The sequence below is a fragment of the Haplochromis burtoni genome, unplaced genomic scaffold (genome assembly GCF_018398535.1).
Source record: "Haplochromis burtoni strain Fernald_Lab_line unplaced genomic scaffold, NCSU_Asbu1 Contig_104, whole genome shotgun sequence".
In the NCBI taxonomy this organism is placed as follows: Eukaryota; Metazoa; Chordata; class Actinopteri; order Cichliformes; family Cichlidae; genus Haplochromis; species Haplochromis burtoni.
Window position 1 is genome coordinate 707,671 of NW_024582465.1, and position 15,747 is coordinate 723,417.

At 40.9% G+C, this 15,747-nt stretch overlaps 1 protein-coding gene across 4 annotated transcripts in view; it reads left to right on the forward strand.

Moving 5' to 3' along the window:
• Nucleotides 1-1,116: 1,116 nt before the first annotated feature.
• srpk2 (SRSF protein kinase 2) overlaps nt 1,117-15,747 on the forward strand; it is an 84,408-nt gene continuing 69,777 nt past the window's right edge. For all 4 annotated transcript variants that reach the window (XM_042223180.1, XM_042223179.1, XM_005927813.3 and 1 more), the window contains exons 1-2: nt 1,117-1,244; nt 1,455-1,521. In XM_042223180.1, the coding sequence (XP_042079114.1) occupies nt 1,229-1,244; nt 1,455-1,521 (83 nt within the window). In that variant the 5' untranslated portion in view covers nt 1,117-1,228. The remainder of the gene's footprint in view (nt 1,245-1,454; nt 1,522-15,747) is intronic.

Consider the following 15,747-nt stretch of genomic DNA (forward strand, 5'->3'; position numbering starts at 1 on the left):
ACATTCCCACAAATCATCTGTAGGTCCATAAAAAGAAGAAATATCCAGTGACTGTTGATGTCAGAGGTCAAAGGAGAATGGCCAACTGCTTTGAGCTGATAGGTAGGCAAGAGTAATTTAAATTACTACTCACTACAACCAAGACATGCAGAAGAGTATCTCTGAACACACAACATGTTGAACCTTGAAGCAGATGAGCTACACCAGCTGAAGATCACTACCGGTGCCATTCCTGTCAGCGGAGTGTAGGAAACTGAGGCTAAAATTCCCATAAGCTCACTGTGATTGAGCGACAGGAGACTGACAAAATGTTATGGCTCAGGTTGATGGTGATGGTGTAACAGTAGGGGATATTTTCCTAGAACACTTTGGGCCACTTCGTACCAACCATGCTTTACTGTAATGTCAGCATACTTGAATATTGTTCCCGACTTGATCCCTCATAAAGGGATGGACCTGGCTGAAATAATCTCAAACTGATTTCCTGAACATGACAGTGAGTTCATGGTGTCCACCGTCACCAGTCGCATCATGGATTAACCTGGATTACAACCCACTTTACCTGGGTTGGGATCCATTAAAGTGGGTTGGAATCCGTCCTTTTTAAACCAAGGATTTAAATCCTTGGTTAAAAACCAAGGATTTAAATCCTTGGTTAATAAAAGAATCAAACTCTTCTTCAAAGAGTGATCTGGCCAAGAGGAGAACATAGACTGTAACAACAATCATACACAAATACAGCCGACACCTCGTACTAGCATGTGAACACGCAATAACATAGCAAGTACATTATGAAGGGTTTTTTTTTTTCAAATGAGATGTCTGCTTATATGCTGTATTTTTATGAACTACCAGCAGTTCGGTTCAGCTCCTCATTCCAATCATTTAACATTATTGAACACCATCACTACCAGTGTGTATTACACAAAAGCTTATACGGTTCTAATAAATATATTTTCCATTTTAAACTGCATTTATTTATTTATTTTTCTGTTCCTGAGAAAAAAAACAACAACTCCAAAATAAGATGCTGTTACACCCAGAGTATTTTGTGTGTCGCTGGTCCGCGTAGGTCTGCTTGCAGACCCCTGTTTGAAACGACAGAGGGCGTGCGTGTCATCGATCGGCAGAGGGGTTAGTGTGAGTGAGAGAGTGATTCTGAGACACTCAGGGGGACCTGGCTGCTGCCGCCGTGCTGCCCGCTCCTGCTGAGGGAAGAGGAGGAAACATGAGCTCCAGGAAAGGTGCGTATAACTCATCCTCCAACTTAGCTACGCTAACCCGCTCCTGGTGGCGGAAGTTATGGGTGTACGTAGCCCTTGAGGGTATGCTAAACGCCATCCAGCCTCGTTGATGATGTGTGATTGTTCTCTCTCCCCCACCACCACCTTTCCTCCTACACCCTTCCCCGGACTCGTCTGTGCCTGTGAATGAATGTAACCTCGGACCGGCAGTGATGGCCATCCAGGCTAGAAAGAGGAGGCCGAAGGGGAAGAAGGATAAAGCGGGTCACCATCGCAGGTAAGCGGGGCGGCAGCGGGGAAGTGTGGACGTGAAGTGTTTGTTTACTGACAGCGGGTCCCTCTCTGTGTGACACAAGCGCTGCTGCCGGTGCGTCGGCGGTATGACCGTGGACATATGGCACGGGCTGGTATTTTCATCTACAGGCGGGGTCCCGTGGAGTGTTTCGAGTTACCACTTACATTATATGTGGACGGTGTGGTCCCCGGGTCTCCACCTGATTCCCCCAAAACGACTGGGTCCTGCACCGCTTACAGCCTGCACATACTCGTGTAGTTTATTTTGCATGCCTGAGCTTCCAGCACAGATGGTTTCTTGGTAGATTTTTTTAAAACTAGGGTTTCAAAGCGAGGATTGACAGATGTCACGGCTCATTTCCGTTTTATTTTTAGCGATGGCAGCACCAGACTGGCACGGAGTAAACGCCCACTTACATCGCCTAACCCGTGTGGGGAGTCTCTGGCATGGTGTTATGTAACTTTTCTTGGCTCTCCCGGTGCGTTGTTTCCTGGTTTTGCCAGGCAGCTTTACGGTATGGGTGCACACGCAGTTCGGCGTGATTTTGCCGGCGTGAGTAGTTGCAGCCGAGGCTGGCGTGCCAGCAGCGCAGTGTCTGCGTAAAGTGCATGTGAATTGGAGTGGAGAGAGTGGGGGGCTTTCTTCATGGCGTGACGCTATTGGAGCGACGTCACCAGCAGCAGCCGAAGAAGGCATCAATTAGGTGATACCAACGGTGCAGACCCCCCAGGGTGGCTGCTGGTGGCTGGAATGTGCTGGAATGTCCCAAACACCTGGACAGTCATAGTGAAACCAGATGTGCGCAAAAATAGACATTTATAAAGGCACATGTTCCAAGAAAATAGAGAACAGACTCCATAATTGTCTTGTAAATAAAACATGACTCATGCAATGGCCCTACAGGTGTCCTGTAATGGATGCTGGCTCGCCTTTAGCCCTTTAAATGCTGCAAAATGTAATGTAGTGGCTAATGGTGAAAGGACCTAAACTACCCCCATACACACACACACACACACAAAAAAACCAACAACAAAAAAACCCTGAAAAGAACCCCTCCACTCTGTAGCTAGCATTGTAGCTAGCATTTTTCTTTGGAGGCTAATCAACAATAATATTCCTCAAAATTCAGTAGATCCCCCCCCCCCAAATATAAGAACATAAAAGCAGTATATTACAACATTGAGATACTACAACAACAAAATATTTGCTCAATAAACTGCTCAGACAATGCATTAGTTATTAAAAAATATTTGGCTATTATCAGCTCACTAACAGATATGACAGCAGTTGTTTGTTTTAATGTAATGCGTTCCCCTCAAAAATACCTTAATTATGTGATATAAATTTCTAAATGAGTTACCGTATTTCCCGGACTACAAAACGCACCTAAATATTAGCCGCACAAGCTAAAATCAGGGGAAAATCCTGTTTTGTACATACATTAGCCGCACCTGACCAAAAGCCGCAGGTGTTTCAATGTTGACTTATCATATGTAAGAGAATATGCACAAAGGGAATTGTCAGGAAAGAGATGGCTGTTTGGAGACATCACTGTTGAGTTTGTAATCAGGCAGCGGAGGCGACGTCTGGGTTCAACACTTTATTCTAGGCTTTACAGCGGAGCTCCATCTTCTTCTCGCTCTCTACTTTCTTCTTCTCCTCTTTCTCCTACCCAGCCTCATTAGCGACACCCCTGGTCTGACAGGGTAACAGCATGTACTAATTTTCTTCCCTTATTATAGAACCTTGTAAACACAACAATCACTTTTATTAATATTTTGAAAAACAAGTTATGGGTACATATTTGCACATGTAGTACATAACAGTAGCCTACAGCACACCAGAAAAATAGATTCGGACTACCTTTTAGGCTCAGGTGCAGTGACACAGCTTTAACAAGAAGAAACGTCAGTCATTCACCACCATCTTTCTCTTCTTCCTGCGCACTAAAACCACCAAAGTCCTCTTCTCCAGTGTCGGATACAAACAGGCTCAGGATGGCTTCGTCATCCACTCTTCTTCTTTCCTTCGTTGTCACTTTCAAAACCAAAGAAATCCTCATTGTCAGTGTCAGAGTCGAACACCCTCAGAAGGGCCGTGGCGGTGTCCTCCTCTCCATCATGCAGCAGTCCAGCCCTTCAAAATCCGTTGGTGATCGTGGATGTTTTCACACTTTTCCACACTGTCAAAATCCACCGGTGGAGTTGGGCATAACTTGCTTTTTGGGCATAACTTGCAAGTTTATCGCCGCTCATCATCCACGACTCCCGCTGAACGCGTACCGCTACTTTGAAGTTTGTTTTTCGCGCTACTTCGTACGGCACTACGTTGCCTGGCGGACGGACATGTGACTAACATACCACTCTTGAACCCCGATCCTTCCGCCAGGCAACGTAGTGCCGTACAACAGCGGAACACACAAAACAAATCGTCTTACGATATGACAAAAATCACGGACAATCCATAGAAAAGCCGCACCTGACTAAAAGCCGCAGGGTTCAAAGCTTGTGCAAAAAGTAGCGGCTTATAGCCCGACATTTACGGTACTTTTATGTTTCTAAATGAATTTCTAAACGAACTACACTTTTATGGCATTGATATCTGGAAGAAACACAATATATAAACAAACTATTTATTTAAAAAAATAATTTAGCTGAGTTCCTTTGCACTCTGACCTGTAGAATATCCCTTTAGAGATGCTGCAGTTATGTAATACTTTCAATACTTGGCGATCAAGAAACCCTGACGCTTGATTAAATGTGGTTAATTTTTGATCACACTATGTGAAGTGTTAAGTGTGCCTCAAACATGTTTTGGCACATCTGTGCTTCAGTTTATGGTTACATATCAGATTACGCAGGTGCCAGTTCCTGAATCTGGCGTGCTATTATTGACTGATTTACTGCCAGCGCTTCTTTATTAAACTTTAGTTGTAAAAGTGTGAAAAGCATGTATTTTTACATGCTTACAGTAGGTTTTTGCATTTCTGATCATTTCTGATTTTAAAAAAAGCTGACATGGTGAAATTATTTTCACTAATGTAGTTTATCATACAGGTCATCAGTTCCACAGTTTATATTCTCTATCAGGGTGAATGATTGATAACAAGCTTTATAAAATATAGAACAGTTTTGACAGTATACACTGCAGCTTGATGATGGTGTAGGGCAGCACATTCCTTTAGTACAACAGCCAAAAAAGAAAAAAAATGTATGAGCACAACAGCCTAAATTACAGGAAATGGCACAAAGTGCTTTGCCTTTGATATCATCAGATTGCACTATACAGGAATATATTAGAGGAACAAAGAGTCAATAGGGAAATAAACACTGGGAATTACATGGCAAGGATAAACACAGGAATAAAATAAACATGGACTTTACACACCATTTAAAAAAAACCTTTGAACGAACTAAAAGCAAGGATTAAAAAACCATGAGTCTTTAAATTCAGATTATTATAGATATGATTTGAAATGGGATATTAGTCCAAAGTCTGGAGGCAGAATGTGTTATAAGCAGATCAGAAATGTAATGTGGGGCTAACCCACTAATGGCTTAAAAAACAAAGAGTAAAAATGTAGAAACACCTCTTTTTTTCACTAGTAATCAGCGAGCCAGAAAAGATGTTCTGCATTATAGTTGTCCAGTCGAGAAATAATAAATGCATGGATTATTGTGCTGAGGTCTACTGGGGATAACAATGACTTTACTTTTGCAATATATCTAAGATGGTAAAAGCTGCCTTTCATAGCCTTTTTTCTCTTGTTTATTAAAATCCAATAAACTGTCAATAAAACACGTAGATCTGTAAGCTGATTTTGAAAATTAGCACACAGAAGACCAAGAGTAGAGCTGATACTGGAAACTAAGCTGGTCCAAAAATGATCACTTCACTTTTCTTATCATTCATCTGAATGATATTCATTGGCATCTAGGATCTGACTTTCTCCACACAGCTGAACAGGTTCTTCAACCAACCATTCTTTGTGAAACGAGTAGGTAAGGTTGTGTGTCATCTGCATAACAGCAAGATGCAGTCTTATATTTTTTAAAAATCGAGCCGAGGGAAAGCATGTGTAAATAAGAGAGGTCCCATAGTGGAGCCTCTGGTACTGGAGCAGAGGTAGATGAGCAATTTCCTATCTTGACTGACAAGCTTCTGTCTCTTAAATAAGAGCTAAATTGTTTTATAAGATAAAAACTAAACGAAAGAAGGAGCTCTGTTAAAAAAAATTGAGCTGATTAAGTACAAATGTTAATAAAAAGAGCAAGATTACCATAAATATTAATAAAATGAGAACAGGTTTTGCTAAAGGAAAATATTTGAAAGCGAAATAAAACAAGGAAATATTAGACGGTATTAAAGTGAGTCAGCAAACAAAGTGTCAGAGTGAAATTAAAATATATAAATGTAAACTGTTTGATCCCTGACGTCTGTCAGAAGCAGTTATGTCTTTATCTCACTGTCTGTGTCTCTTGATCTTGTGCTCTTTCTCTCACGTGGTGTTTTTAAAAAAATAGGTCACACATGCATCCATCCATTTATTCATACAACCATTTATCCATCCCTGTAATGAGATGCTTATTCAGGTCAGGGTCACAGTTGAATCAAAGTAAGCTCATACACAGACTCTCAAGCACAATCACAGTCTCTCTCTCGGTTTCTCTTTGGTAGATTTACACTCCTGTTTAAATGGCGTTTTCATGGACTTTTATCCACATCCATTCCCATCTTCTGCCTTCTGCCGTTTGAGATGGGCTTGTCTGTTTAGAAACCACAACAACTCACATACACTCACAAACACACCTTTTATCTTGAGCCTTAATAACGTAGATAAATAGTAAAATTTCATTTGTGCTACTTTTATGTAAGCAGTGCGTTGTCACTTGACTTTGATGTCTTTGAAATTTAAGCAGATACAGCGTCCTTTGTTTGAACTAATTCAAGTGGAAACATAAGCAAGGACAGGAAGGTTTGTATAAAAAGGACCCAGCGGTGAGGTTACGAGGTGTTTATGGTTGTACCAAATTTGAAACTGAGACCAAGTATTCAGCACAGTGATCCACAATCAGGGCAGCATGGTATTTAACACTGTTACCTTACAGCAAGAAGGCCCTGATGTTTAAATCTGCCATCTGGCCTTTCTGTGTGGAGCTTGCATGTTCTCCCCGGATACTCTGGCTTCCTCTCACAGTCCAAAGACATAGAGTTAGGTTAATTGGTGATTCTTAATTGCCAACAGGTGTGAATATGAGTGTGAATCCTCTCTGTCTTATTTTTGTGACAGAGGGGTGACCTGTCCAGGGTGTACTCTGCCTCTCAGCCTATGGCAGCTTGGATAGACTACTACTGTTTCCGTCTAGCTGCTGGTGGGGTTTTCTCTGTATCAGTCTGTGTCCTTAAGAGAAACATGACACTTTCAAGAAATAGATGTCTGGGTTATCCTGTTAAGTTGTCTGTCTCTCTGTCCGTTTAACTCTGCCTGTTAACATTGCGAATGAGCAAGACTGATAACATTTACTGCTTATCTCCCACATTAACCGTATCATTTTATTATTAGCCATAGCTGCTAGCTGCTACCTTAATGATAACAGACAGCTGGTGTGGCTACAGGGTCACTGCTATTAGTGTTGTTAACGCCAACTTCTTCAGCTGCTAGTGAGATGAGGGGCCGTGTGTCTCCCTCTCTGGTGGTAAAAAGAGTAAAAAGGGACAAATATACTTATAATCAAAAGAGTGTTAATTATTATTATTTATTATTATTGACATAAGTATTTGTAGGGTCCCTTAACGGCTGCACTGCAACGTTTTACAGCCTTTATTATGAGATTATGAGATGTATTCATGCATTTTCTTTGTGTGTTTCACTTGATGCACAGGAGTGTTTTTTGCACTTTCCACAGATCAGTTATCAGTTATAAGGCAAGGCTTAACCTTTTTTTTTACTATGACAGTCTGTGGGGCAGTATGAGTTAGCCGTCTTTATTTATTTATTATTTTTGGCAGTCATAATCGCTGGCAAATCAGATGCAAAGTCGACCCTTTCTGTATCTTAGCCTTATAATATGCAGACTGAAATAAGTAGTAGAATCGTTGTCAGTCCTCTTAAATAAATTAATGTTGGTCTTAAAGATGTTTGTGATCAAATACCTGCAAAAGATCTTAGCTTCAGCTGTATGTTGTCGTTGGTGCAACTCTCGTTTGCTATCAGTCTCAACTAGGTGAACTAGGTCAGGATTACCAATACATGTCAATTTGTTTGTGTTAAGTGTAGCCTTACAGTGGAAGTCTTATTTATTTGAAAAACATATACAGCGGAAGGAAAATACATGCATTTAACTTTAAGGCAGTATAAACTATCTGTTTAAAGACTTTATTTACTGCACTTCATTATGGTCTTTTAATGGACGATGTCCATCTCGCTGTTTGTCTTTCACTGTTGATCAGATACTGACAGGAGGAATGTTGCAATTCAGCAATGCATTTGAGACTTTTGTCTTCTCATTGACTCAGAAACAAATATGTGCATATTTTTTTCACACAAAACCATGATGTGTGAGAAACCACATGCTCAGTGTTGCTTTGATGTTTAAAGACCATCAACACAAGAACTGGCTCAGTCACATGTTTGAGTGAATTGCTCGGCGCAGCGTATTTGTGGAGCAAAGAAACCGATGTATTGGCCTTGCAGCTACAACTCTGGCCTTCAAAGTCTTTTCCAAGCTTTTATCACTTCTGTTCAATGTGCTGACCACATGTCATGTACCAGGCCTGCCTGGCCAATGCGAACACAGTGCTATTATTTATTGGATTTTTCCATTAACGCAACACAGTATTGACTACGCGTGTGTGTGTGTGCATGTGTGTGTGAAAATGTGAGACGTCTGTAGGTGGATATACTTTCATATTGGTTGCAGACTAAAGAAAGTTCACACTAAGTTCAAGTTTTTATCATCTGGATTTTGCTTTTGTGGCCCTTTGAGGTTCAGGTTATCAAATGAACAGAGTAACCCGATCTTACTGTTTTCTTTGATCAGCAGTTTTTCCTTTCTTTTAGCCTGACTGATTGGACTACTGGTTTTCTGTGTGTGAGAAAGATGGATAGTGGAGTCTTGAAAGTTTTCTTGTATTGACTTTGTTCACTAATTTGACTTTTTCTCACCCAAATCAGGCCCAGGTCAGAGAACAAAGATGCAGGACTTTTTTGTGTGCAGGGTCTAGATTACCAGATTGTGGAGCAGTATAACTTTAAAAAAGAAAAAAGTTCTTATAGCAGATCTGGTACTCTTACTATTGATTAATCTGTCAAGTGCTTGTAATATATGTCTAATCAATTCACAGTTTCTTAAAGTATAAACCCATTATTGTTGTTATAAAGCCATTATAACTAGGAGTGGGGGAAACAAATACGAGTGCATAGTACAGGATAATAGCGTGATATTTTGTGTTGCAGTATTGTATTGATAGATGGACACCAAATGTTGATCTTTTATTAAATAAATGTGTGCTCAGGGTATACTATGAACATGCTCCTCCATCCTGTGATAAGGTTAGACGAGAAAAATGAAATTAAAGCTGCTCAGCTGGAAAAAAAACACACTTAGCTTGACAAACTGCCTCCTAATTCAGTCAAAGTAATGGCTCAGTCACAAAAGTAAAAACAGACAAGCGACCTCCTTGCATCAACAAAAACGTCGGTGGCTGCCTGGTGATTGTATAGAATTTTTTCCCGTTCTGTGACCGATTGCACCTTGCGGTGATTAAATGGTTGCCTAGAATTTGAGGGTGTTTGCACATTCATAACTACTCTTGATTGCAAGGGGATTGTGCAGATTGCCTGATATAAGGCAACCTTTTTGCAACAGTTTCAGTCTGATGTGCACTGCAATCACTCTCAGAGAGTTAGTTAAAGGTTTGCAAATAACTGCCTTCTAATTTATAAATGCAGCCAGACTGTCAATGTGTTGCTATCAGTCTGAATTAATCGTTGCCATTGAGCACAACTCAGCTGGTTGCACTGTGGTTGTGTTCCTTTGGAGCAGGAAGCTTCCTCATCACAAATGTAAAAGTGAAATGTACATTTCTGTCTATGTAGAGTGCAACAGATATGGGATTTTGAATGATTTGCTGCAGTTGTTTCCTGTATTATCAGAGACAGATTAGATGCAATTGCCAACTTGGCCCAATTCAATTGCAGACAGATATTAGACTGATTGTAGACTGATTCCATCTCACGGCAACATTTATAGCAGGGTTTAGTGACACTCTTCATATGGTTGAAAATCGCAGTTTAGCCTTGAACACCTAATTTGCTGTTGAAAAAAGGTGACAAATCCCAATATCAAATCTTCACAAGTAAGCAACAGGAGCAATTAAAATTTGAGATGTTGCTTCCAAGCTACCTGGAGAATTTAGTATGAAAATATCTGACACTAATTTACCATCGCTCAATAAATATTAGTGTAGTTGTTTTAAATCTTTTTAACTTATACCTGCTTACTCAGTTCAACTCTCTCTGTGTTATTAAGTCTAGACCGTTGCCTAAAATAAACACCATCGGCTGAGAGTTGTTTGGAAGAAAGGCTGTGCAGAGTCGATGCCTAACTGGTGACTGCTGAATAATGATGTCATGTTGATTTACCCTGGGCCTGCCATTTGTTACTCACCAGTTTCACTGTATCCTGTGGCTTAAAGTTGCCTGGATTAAAATCGATCTGGCTGCATGCATTTTCTCACTGACTCTATAGACTGACTTTGCATGTTATCAGCAAAATGAGCTTGTTTAAGACAGGATAAACTCAGGGGCTTCACCGAGATAAGATAAATAAAGATCATCTCCCTTTAAACCAACTTTCTTCTGATTGACTGCCACTCTGCCCCGTTTTTATGACATCATAAAGGTCCAAGAATAGAAAAAAATTGCCAGTAAGCTTGTTAGAGGATGACCGAGCCTTTGCAAGTTTCAGCTGCTTGGGCTCATTGTGAATCACCTCTTTCATTAAGTGGAGCTGGATTAGCATACCAAGGCTTACAGGTTGTTGACTGTGAAAAGTGACTCCAGTATAATAGCATTCAGTAGTCATAACTTTTTTTTGTTTTTACAGACTGGCAATAGGGAATCTAAATGCTAATATTCTTATTGGGATGTACAGTGTTTATTCTCTGGTCTAAGGACACAAGATGAACTTGGAGTTTACTCAAATACAGTATGTAATGCATACAGAAAGGTTACATTTCAGTGTTATAACATGGAAGTATGAAAAAATAACCATTATTTACATAATGGGTGGCTGTAGTTCAGGAAGTAGAGCAGGTCATCTACTAATCAGAAGGTTGTTGGTTTGATCCCTGGCTGCTCCAGTTTGCATGCCAAGAAAGTGCACATAAACTTAAATTTGCAACCATCCCTGAAGAAGCATGACCTCAGTTATGATTTAGCACTGTCAGGCAAGATGCCGAACCCCAAGTTCCTCTCCTGTGCATCCATTGGAGTATGAATGTGTGTGAGATAGAAAGCACTTAGGCATAAAAAAGTGCACATGCAAATGGATGAAGGAGGCATGTAGTATAAAGTGCTTTGAGTGCTCAAATAGTCCATTTATCATATTGAACATGCACATTCATTTCTATTTCAAATATTTTTTTTTAAATATTTTCCCATTGTTAGATAGCAAGCGTGAAAGGAGATGAATGGTAAATGGCCTGTATTTATATAGCGCTTTTACTAGTCCCTAAGGACCCCAAAGCGCTTTACATATCCAGTCATCCACCCATTCACACACACATTCACACACTGGTGATGGCAAGCTACATTGTAGCCACAGCCACCCTGGGGCGCACTGACAGAGGCGAGGCTGCCGGACACTGGCGCCACCGGGCCCTCTGACCACCACCAGTAGGCAACGGGTGAAGTGTCTTGCCCAAGGACACAACAACCGAGACTGTCCAAGCCGGGGCTCGAACCGGCAACCTTCCGATTACAAGGCGAACTCCCAACTCTTGAGCCACGATCGCCCCCACTAGCCTAGATGACTAACCACTAGCCTAATAGTGCACACCCTGGTTCTTGTATTAAAGTTCACCAACGTCAGGCTGCTGTTATTCTGGTTTTCTTGGATATTTGCCATACCAGTGAATCTTGGGGGAAAAAAAGAATATATTGAAAGGTGTGTGTGTGTTTTATTGTTTAATGCAAAAAGATAAACTTTCATATAATCTATTCATTACACTTAAAGTGCAAATCTTTTTTGTTCAAATTTTGATGATTATGGCTCATAGCTCATGAAAATCAGAAATCCAGCATCTCGAATTACAAGAATGTTTCCTTAGATCAAAAATGGATTTCTAATACATGTTCTAAAAATTAGATTCAGTTACACTTAGTTGGCATGTTTCCACAAATTACTGCGTCAGTGTGGAGTGGAGGCGATCTGCTTGTGGTGTTACTGAAGCCCAGGGTACTCTGATAGGACTATTCAGCTTGTCTGTATTTTTGGGTTGGATGTTTCCCATCTTCCTCTTGACAATACTTTACAGATTCTCAGTGGGGTTCAGCTCAGTGGTGTCGGGTGGCTAATCAACAAGTAATAACATGGTCAGCAAACCGTTTGGTTGTATTTTTGGCACTGTATGCAGGTGCTAAGTCCTGCGGGAAAAGAAAATCGGCATCTCCATAAAGCTTGTCAGCAGATGGAAGCGTGAAGTGCTCTCAAATCTCCCAGTTGACAGCTGCAATGACTTTAGACAGTGAAGCGACCATCACTGCCAGCAGCAGAGGACCCCAAATCATCACAACCTGTGTCAAACTCACACTGAACTTCAAACACCCTGGACTCTGAGCCTCTCCATTCTTCCTTCAGACTCTAGAACTTTGATCTCCAAATGCAATACAAAATGTATTTTCATCTGGAAAAAGGACTTTAAACCACTGTGGAACAGAAAACAAGTTTAATGCACTGCATCAGGTTAACTTTTCAAACTCAGAAGCCACGTCTGTGGGTAAACACTATATAGTATAATAGAAATCAACATAGTGGATAACACTGATTCAGATGATATTTTATTTTGGTGTATATTCAGCCTTTTAATGTTGAAAGCTTAGAGGTTCAAAAATATCAACAGATGATTTGTTTCTTCCCATAATGTTGATATATGAGATATTTTTATATTTATTATCCGTTTGTCTTATTTAAGATCAGCCTGCTATCATAATAAACAATATTTATACTACAAGTAATAAGCAAGAGTTATGGAGTGGACTTTCTACCTGTTAATAAACCTAATTGATTTTCTGGGGATGCCAGGAGACCATTCCTCTGTAGATGAACCCCAGTGGCTGTGTGTCTCAGAGCTGTCCAATTATTCTAGTTTAGGAAGCAGTTGTGGGTTGATGACCTGTATGTAGTGTGTTGTATAGATGTGTGAGAGAGAGCAGTCTTCTGGGAGGCAGATTTGTACAGCTCAGCTTCATCAATACTCTGGCCTGCCTGGGCGACTGGAGCTGAGAGCTGAGCATGTGAGCTGCATGTAGAAACAGGGAGAGAAAGAAATGCTGAGAACCATGCAGAAAGCTAGAGAGGTGGAGCAAAAAAATAATGGGAGAGCGTAAGCGAGGAGGGAAAGGGACCGCGAGGGTGAAAAGGAGAGCTTGTGTCTGGTCCACCAGTAGCAACAGAAAAGCCCAGGATGGAGAAAGTGAGTAAGGGAAGTGAGAGGGGGAATTAGAGGATGCCACAGGGTGGCTGCAGGCAGGAAATGAGGGTTTTAGTAAAAGCTGCTGTGCTGGCCACATGGGAGACAGCACACAGGTCAATGTAGACACAGACTAGAAAGCCCAGTATCTTCATTTGCATACAGGCTGTCTCCATTAATACTGTATTTATGTATTATTTGTGCTGTTTCTCCAGAGTCAACGTTGTATAAGTTAGTTTCAGCTGCTCTCTTACTCCCAAGGGATCCAAAGTAGATAGCAGTCCATAGTTGATTTGGCAGATGTTTGTGCTGGATGCCCTTCCTGGTGCAACACCCAACAGATTTGTGCCTCCTTCTGGGAGAACCGGGCATCTTTTTGTTAGGCGAATGTATAAACCAGAGTCTACGCCAAAAGATTAAAATGTGTTATTACCTTTTTTTTTTCTTTTTAAGGCAGAATTAATTACCTACTGTCCATCATGGCCAGGCCCATCTAGCTATACAGGAAGGAAAAGCCTTGAGTCATCCCTCTATAATTTCTTTCTCTATAATTTATTTTTAATGTCTTTATATTTTGCTAGGAAAAGGAACTTTGACTGGAAAGTCACAGTCAAAGCCTTTATTCTTCAACACAGCCTGAGCTCTATTAGGAAAGTTTACTTGTAATTTCTTGAAAGAGTCTTCAGGAATAATTCTCCAGGCTTCTGAAGAATGAACCCTTTGCTAATCAGACACTTTCCCGATGGCACTGCATCACTGGCAGAAATGCAGTTCACACCATGACAGAGTCTCCGCCATGTTTTAGTGATGCTTCTGCCTTTTTCCATACATATTGACGATTTGAACCATAAATTTCAAATCTGGATTCATCACTCCATCAGACCTGTTGCTACTGACTGTTTAAAAATCAAAATCAGGCGGTCAGCACTGTTGCCTCACAGCAAGAAGGTTCTGGGTTCAAATCCACCATCTACTATTGCAGGGGTCAAAAGTACAACTTTGAAAGACCTTAACAAAGGCTTAATGAAAAAAAGAAAAAGACGTTTGGGGGGAGCTGACTCAAGACTTTGACACACTACTTAAAAATTGGAAGAGGTCCATTTTTAAATATACAGTATCTGTTTTGGGGTCAAGATAAGGCAACACGTGAATGTCATGTAGAAAATGGAAACGCATTTCTTGTCATGTGCTGCTCGGCGTTGTGCTGTCTAAGAGACTGGCTATGCCGTCTCAACGGGTCATTCATTGTTACATACTGAATTGTAATATGATATTGGTTCTTTCCTCTGTAGTGTGTGTGTGTGTGAATGGAAACCATTTTCTCCCCGGTGGCCACAGTGGTTCTGTTATTGCTGACTGACAGAATAATTGAATGTAGAAGTAGGCGTTGGAGTAGGAACTCCTGCAAAGCAGCTCGCTCTTTCAACTCACCTTTTCAACTGCTATTAGTGGGCAAAGTGTGTTGGGTTTCGATGCCTCTGATCCTCCCCCATGTTAAAGGGTTTTTTTTGGAGGGGGGGGTTGTTGCTTTTTTTAATTGTGACAGCAAGGCAACACTTGTGAGTTGACCACTGCTGCAATCGGTTGTAATTATATGAACTGCATCTCATCTAGTGGTTTGCTGCAGGGGGAATAAAGGGTGAATTTTGTTTTTCTGGCTGGTGGGAGTTTGAGCTCTTTTAAAGATTTTCCTCCTGCTTTCCGGGAGCATTAGCCAGGAAAGCACAAGATCCGAGTAAATCTACCGAGTCGATCAGGCTGAATAAGGAGACAAGAACAAGAGCGAATTAAAAGGAGGGATTCTCAACTTTAGTGTGTGTGGTCCAAATAGGATTTGCTCAGAGGCAAGGATTTGAGCCTCTCGTCGAATGCTCACAAAGCGTGGTCCAGCACCGCAGTTCCTCGCCAGTGGGTCATCACGTAAAGACTGAAGTCATTAATAGCGCATGTAATTCTGTGAGGGCAGCAGCTTATCACAGTTGGAGAGGTTGGAAACAGCATAGAGTCACTCTCCACTGCCACCTCCTGGCTAACTGGAAAGGAGGAGCTGCTTCTTATGAATAGCAGAAATTCTTTCTTCCTCAAAAAGTTACGATTATTATTGTTTTAGTCCTTTTTTTTTGCATGCAGATACATCTGAAAGTGATGTTTCTCAGTGTAGTCTGTCTGAGAAATACATACCTCATTAGAGATTAGATGAAAAATAAGACTTGTGAAGACAGAACCTGATCTGGTTCACAGCTTTATTTCCCCTTTTTAAAAAGTGTAACATATGCTGCCATTTGGGTGTTTCTCCTCACAAGCTAAATTAAAATGCAGGTTCTACATACTGTGCACTCTACAGCCTCTCAAGGCATAGTTAATTTCTCAGAGCCGTGTTTTGACATGGTTAGCCATGAAAATGTATCGGAATTGTATTCTAATGACTTTGTGTAGCTTTTTATTCTCTCTCACGCTGGTAACAATTTAGGAACTATAAATAAAAAAATTTCTTTAGAATGCCCCCCTCCCCTG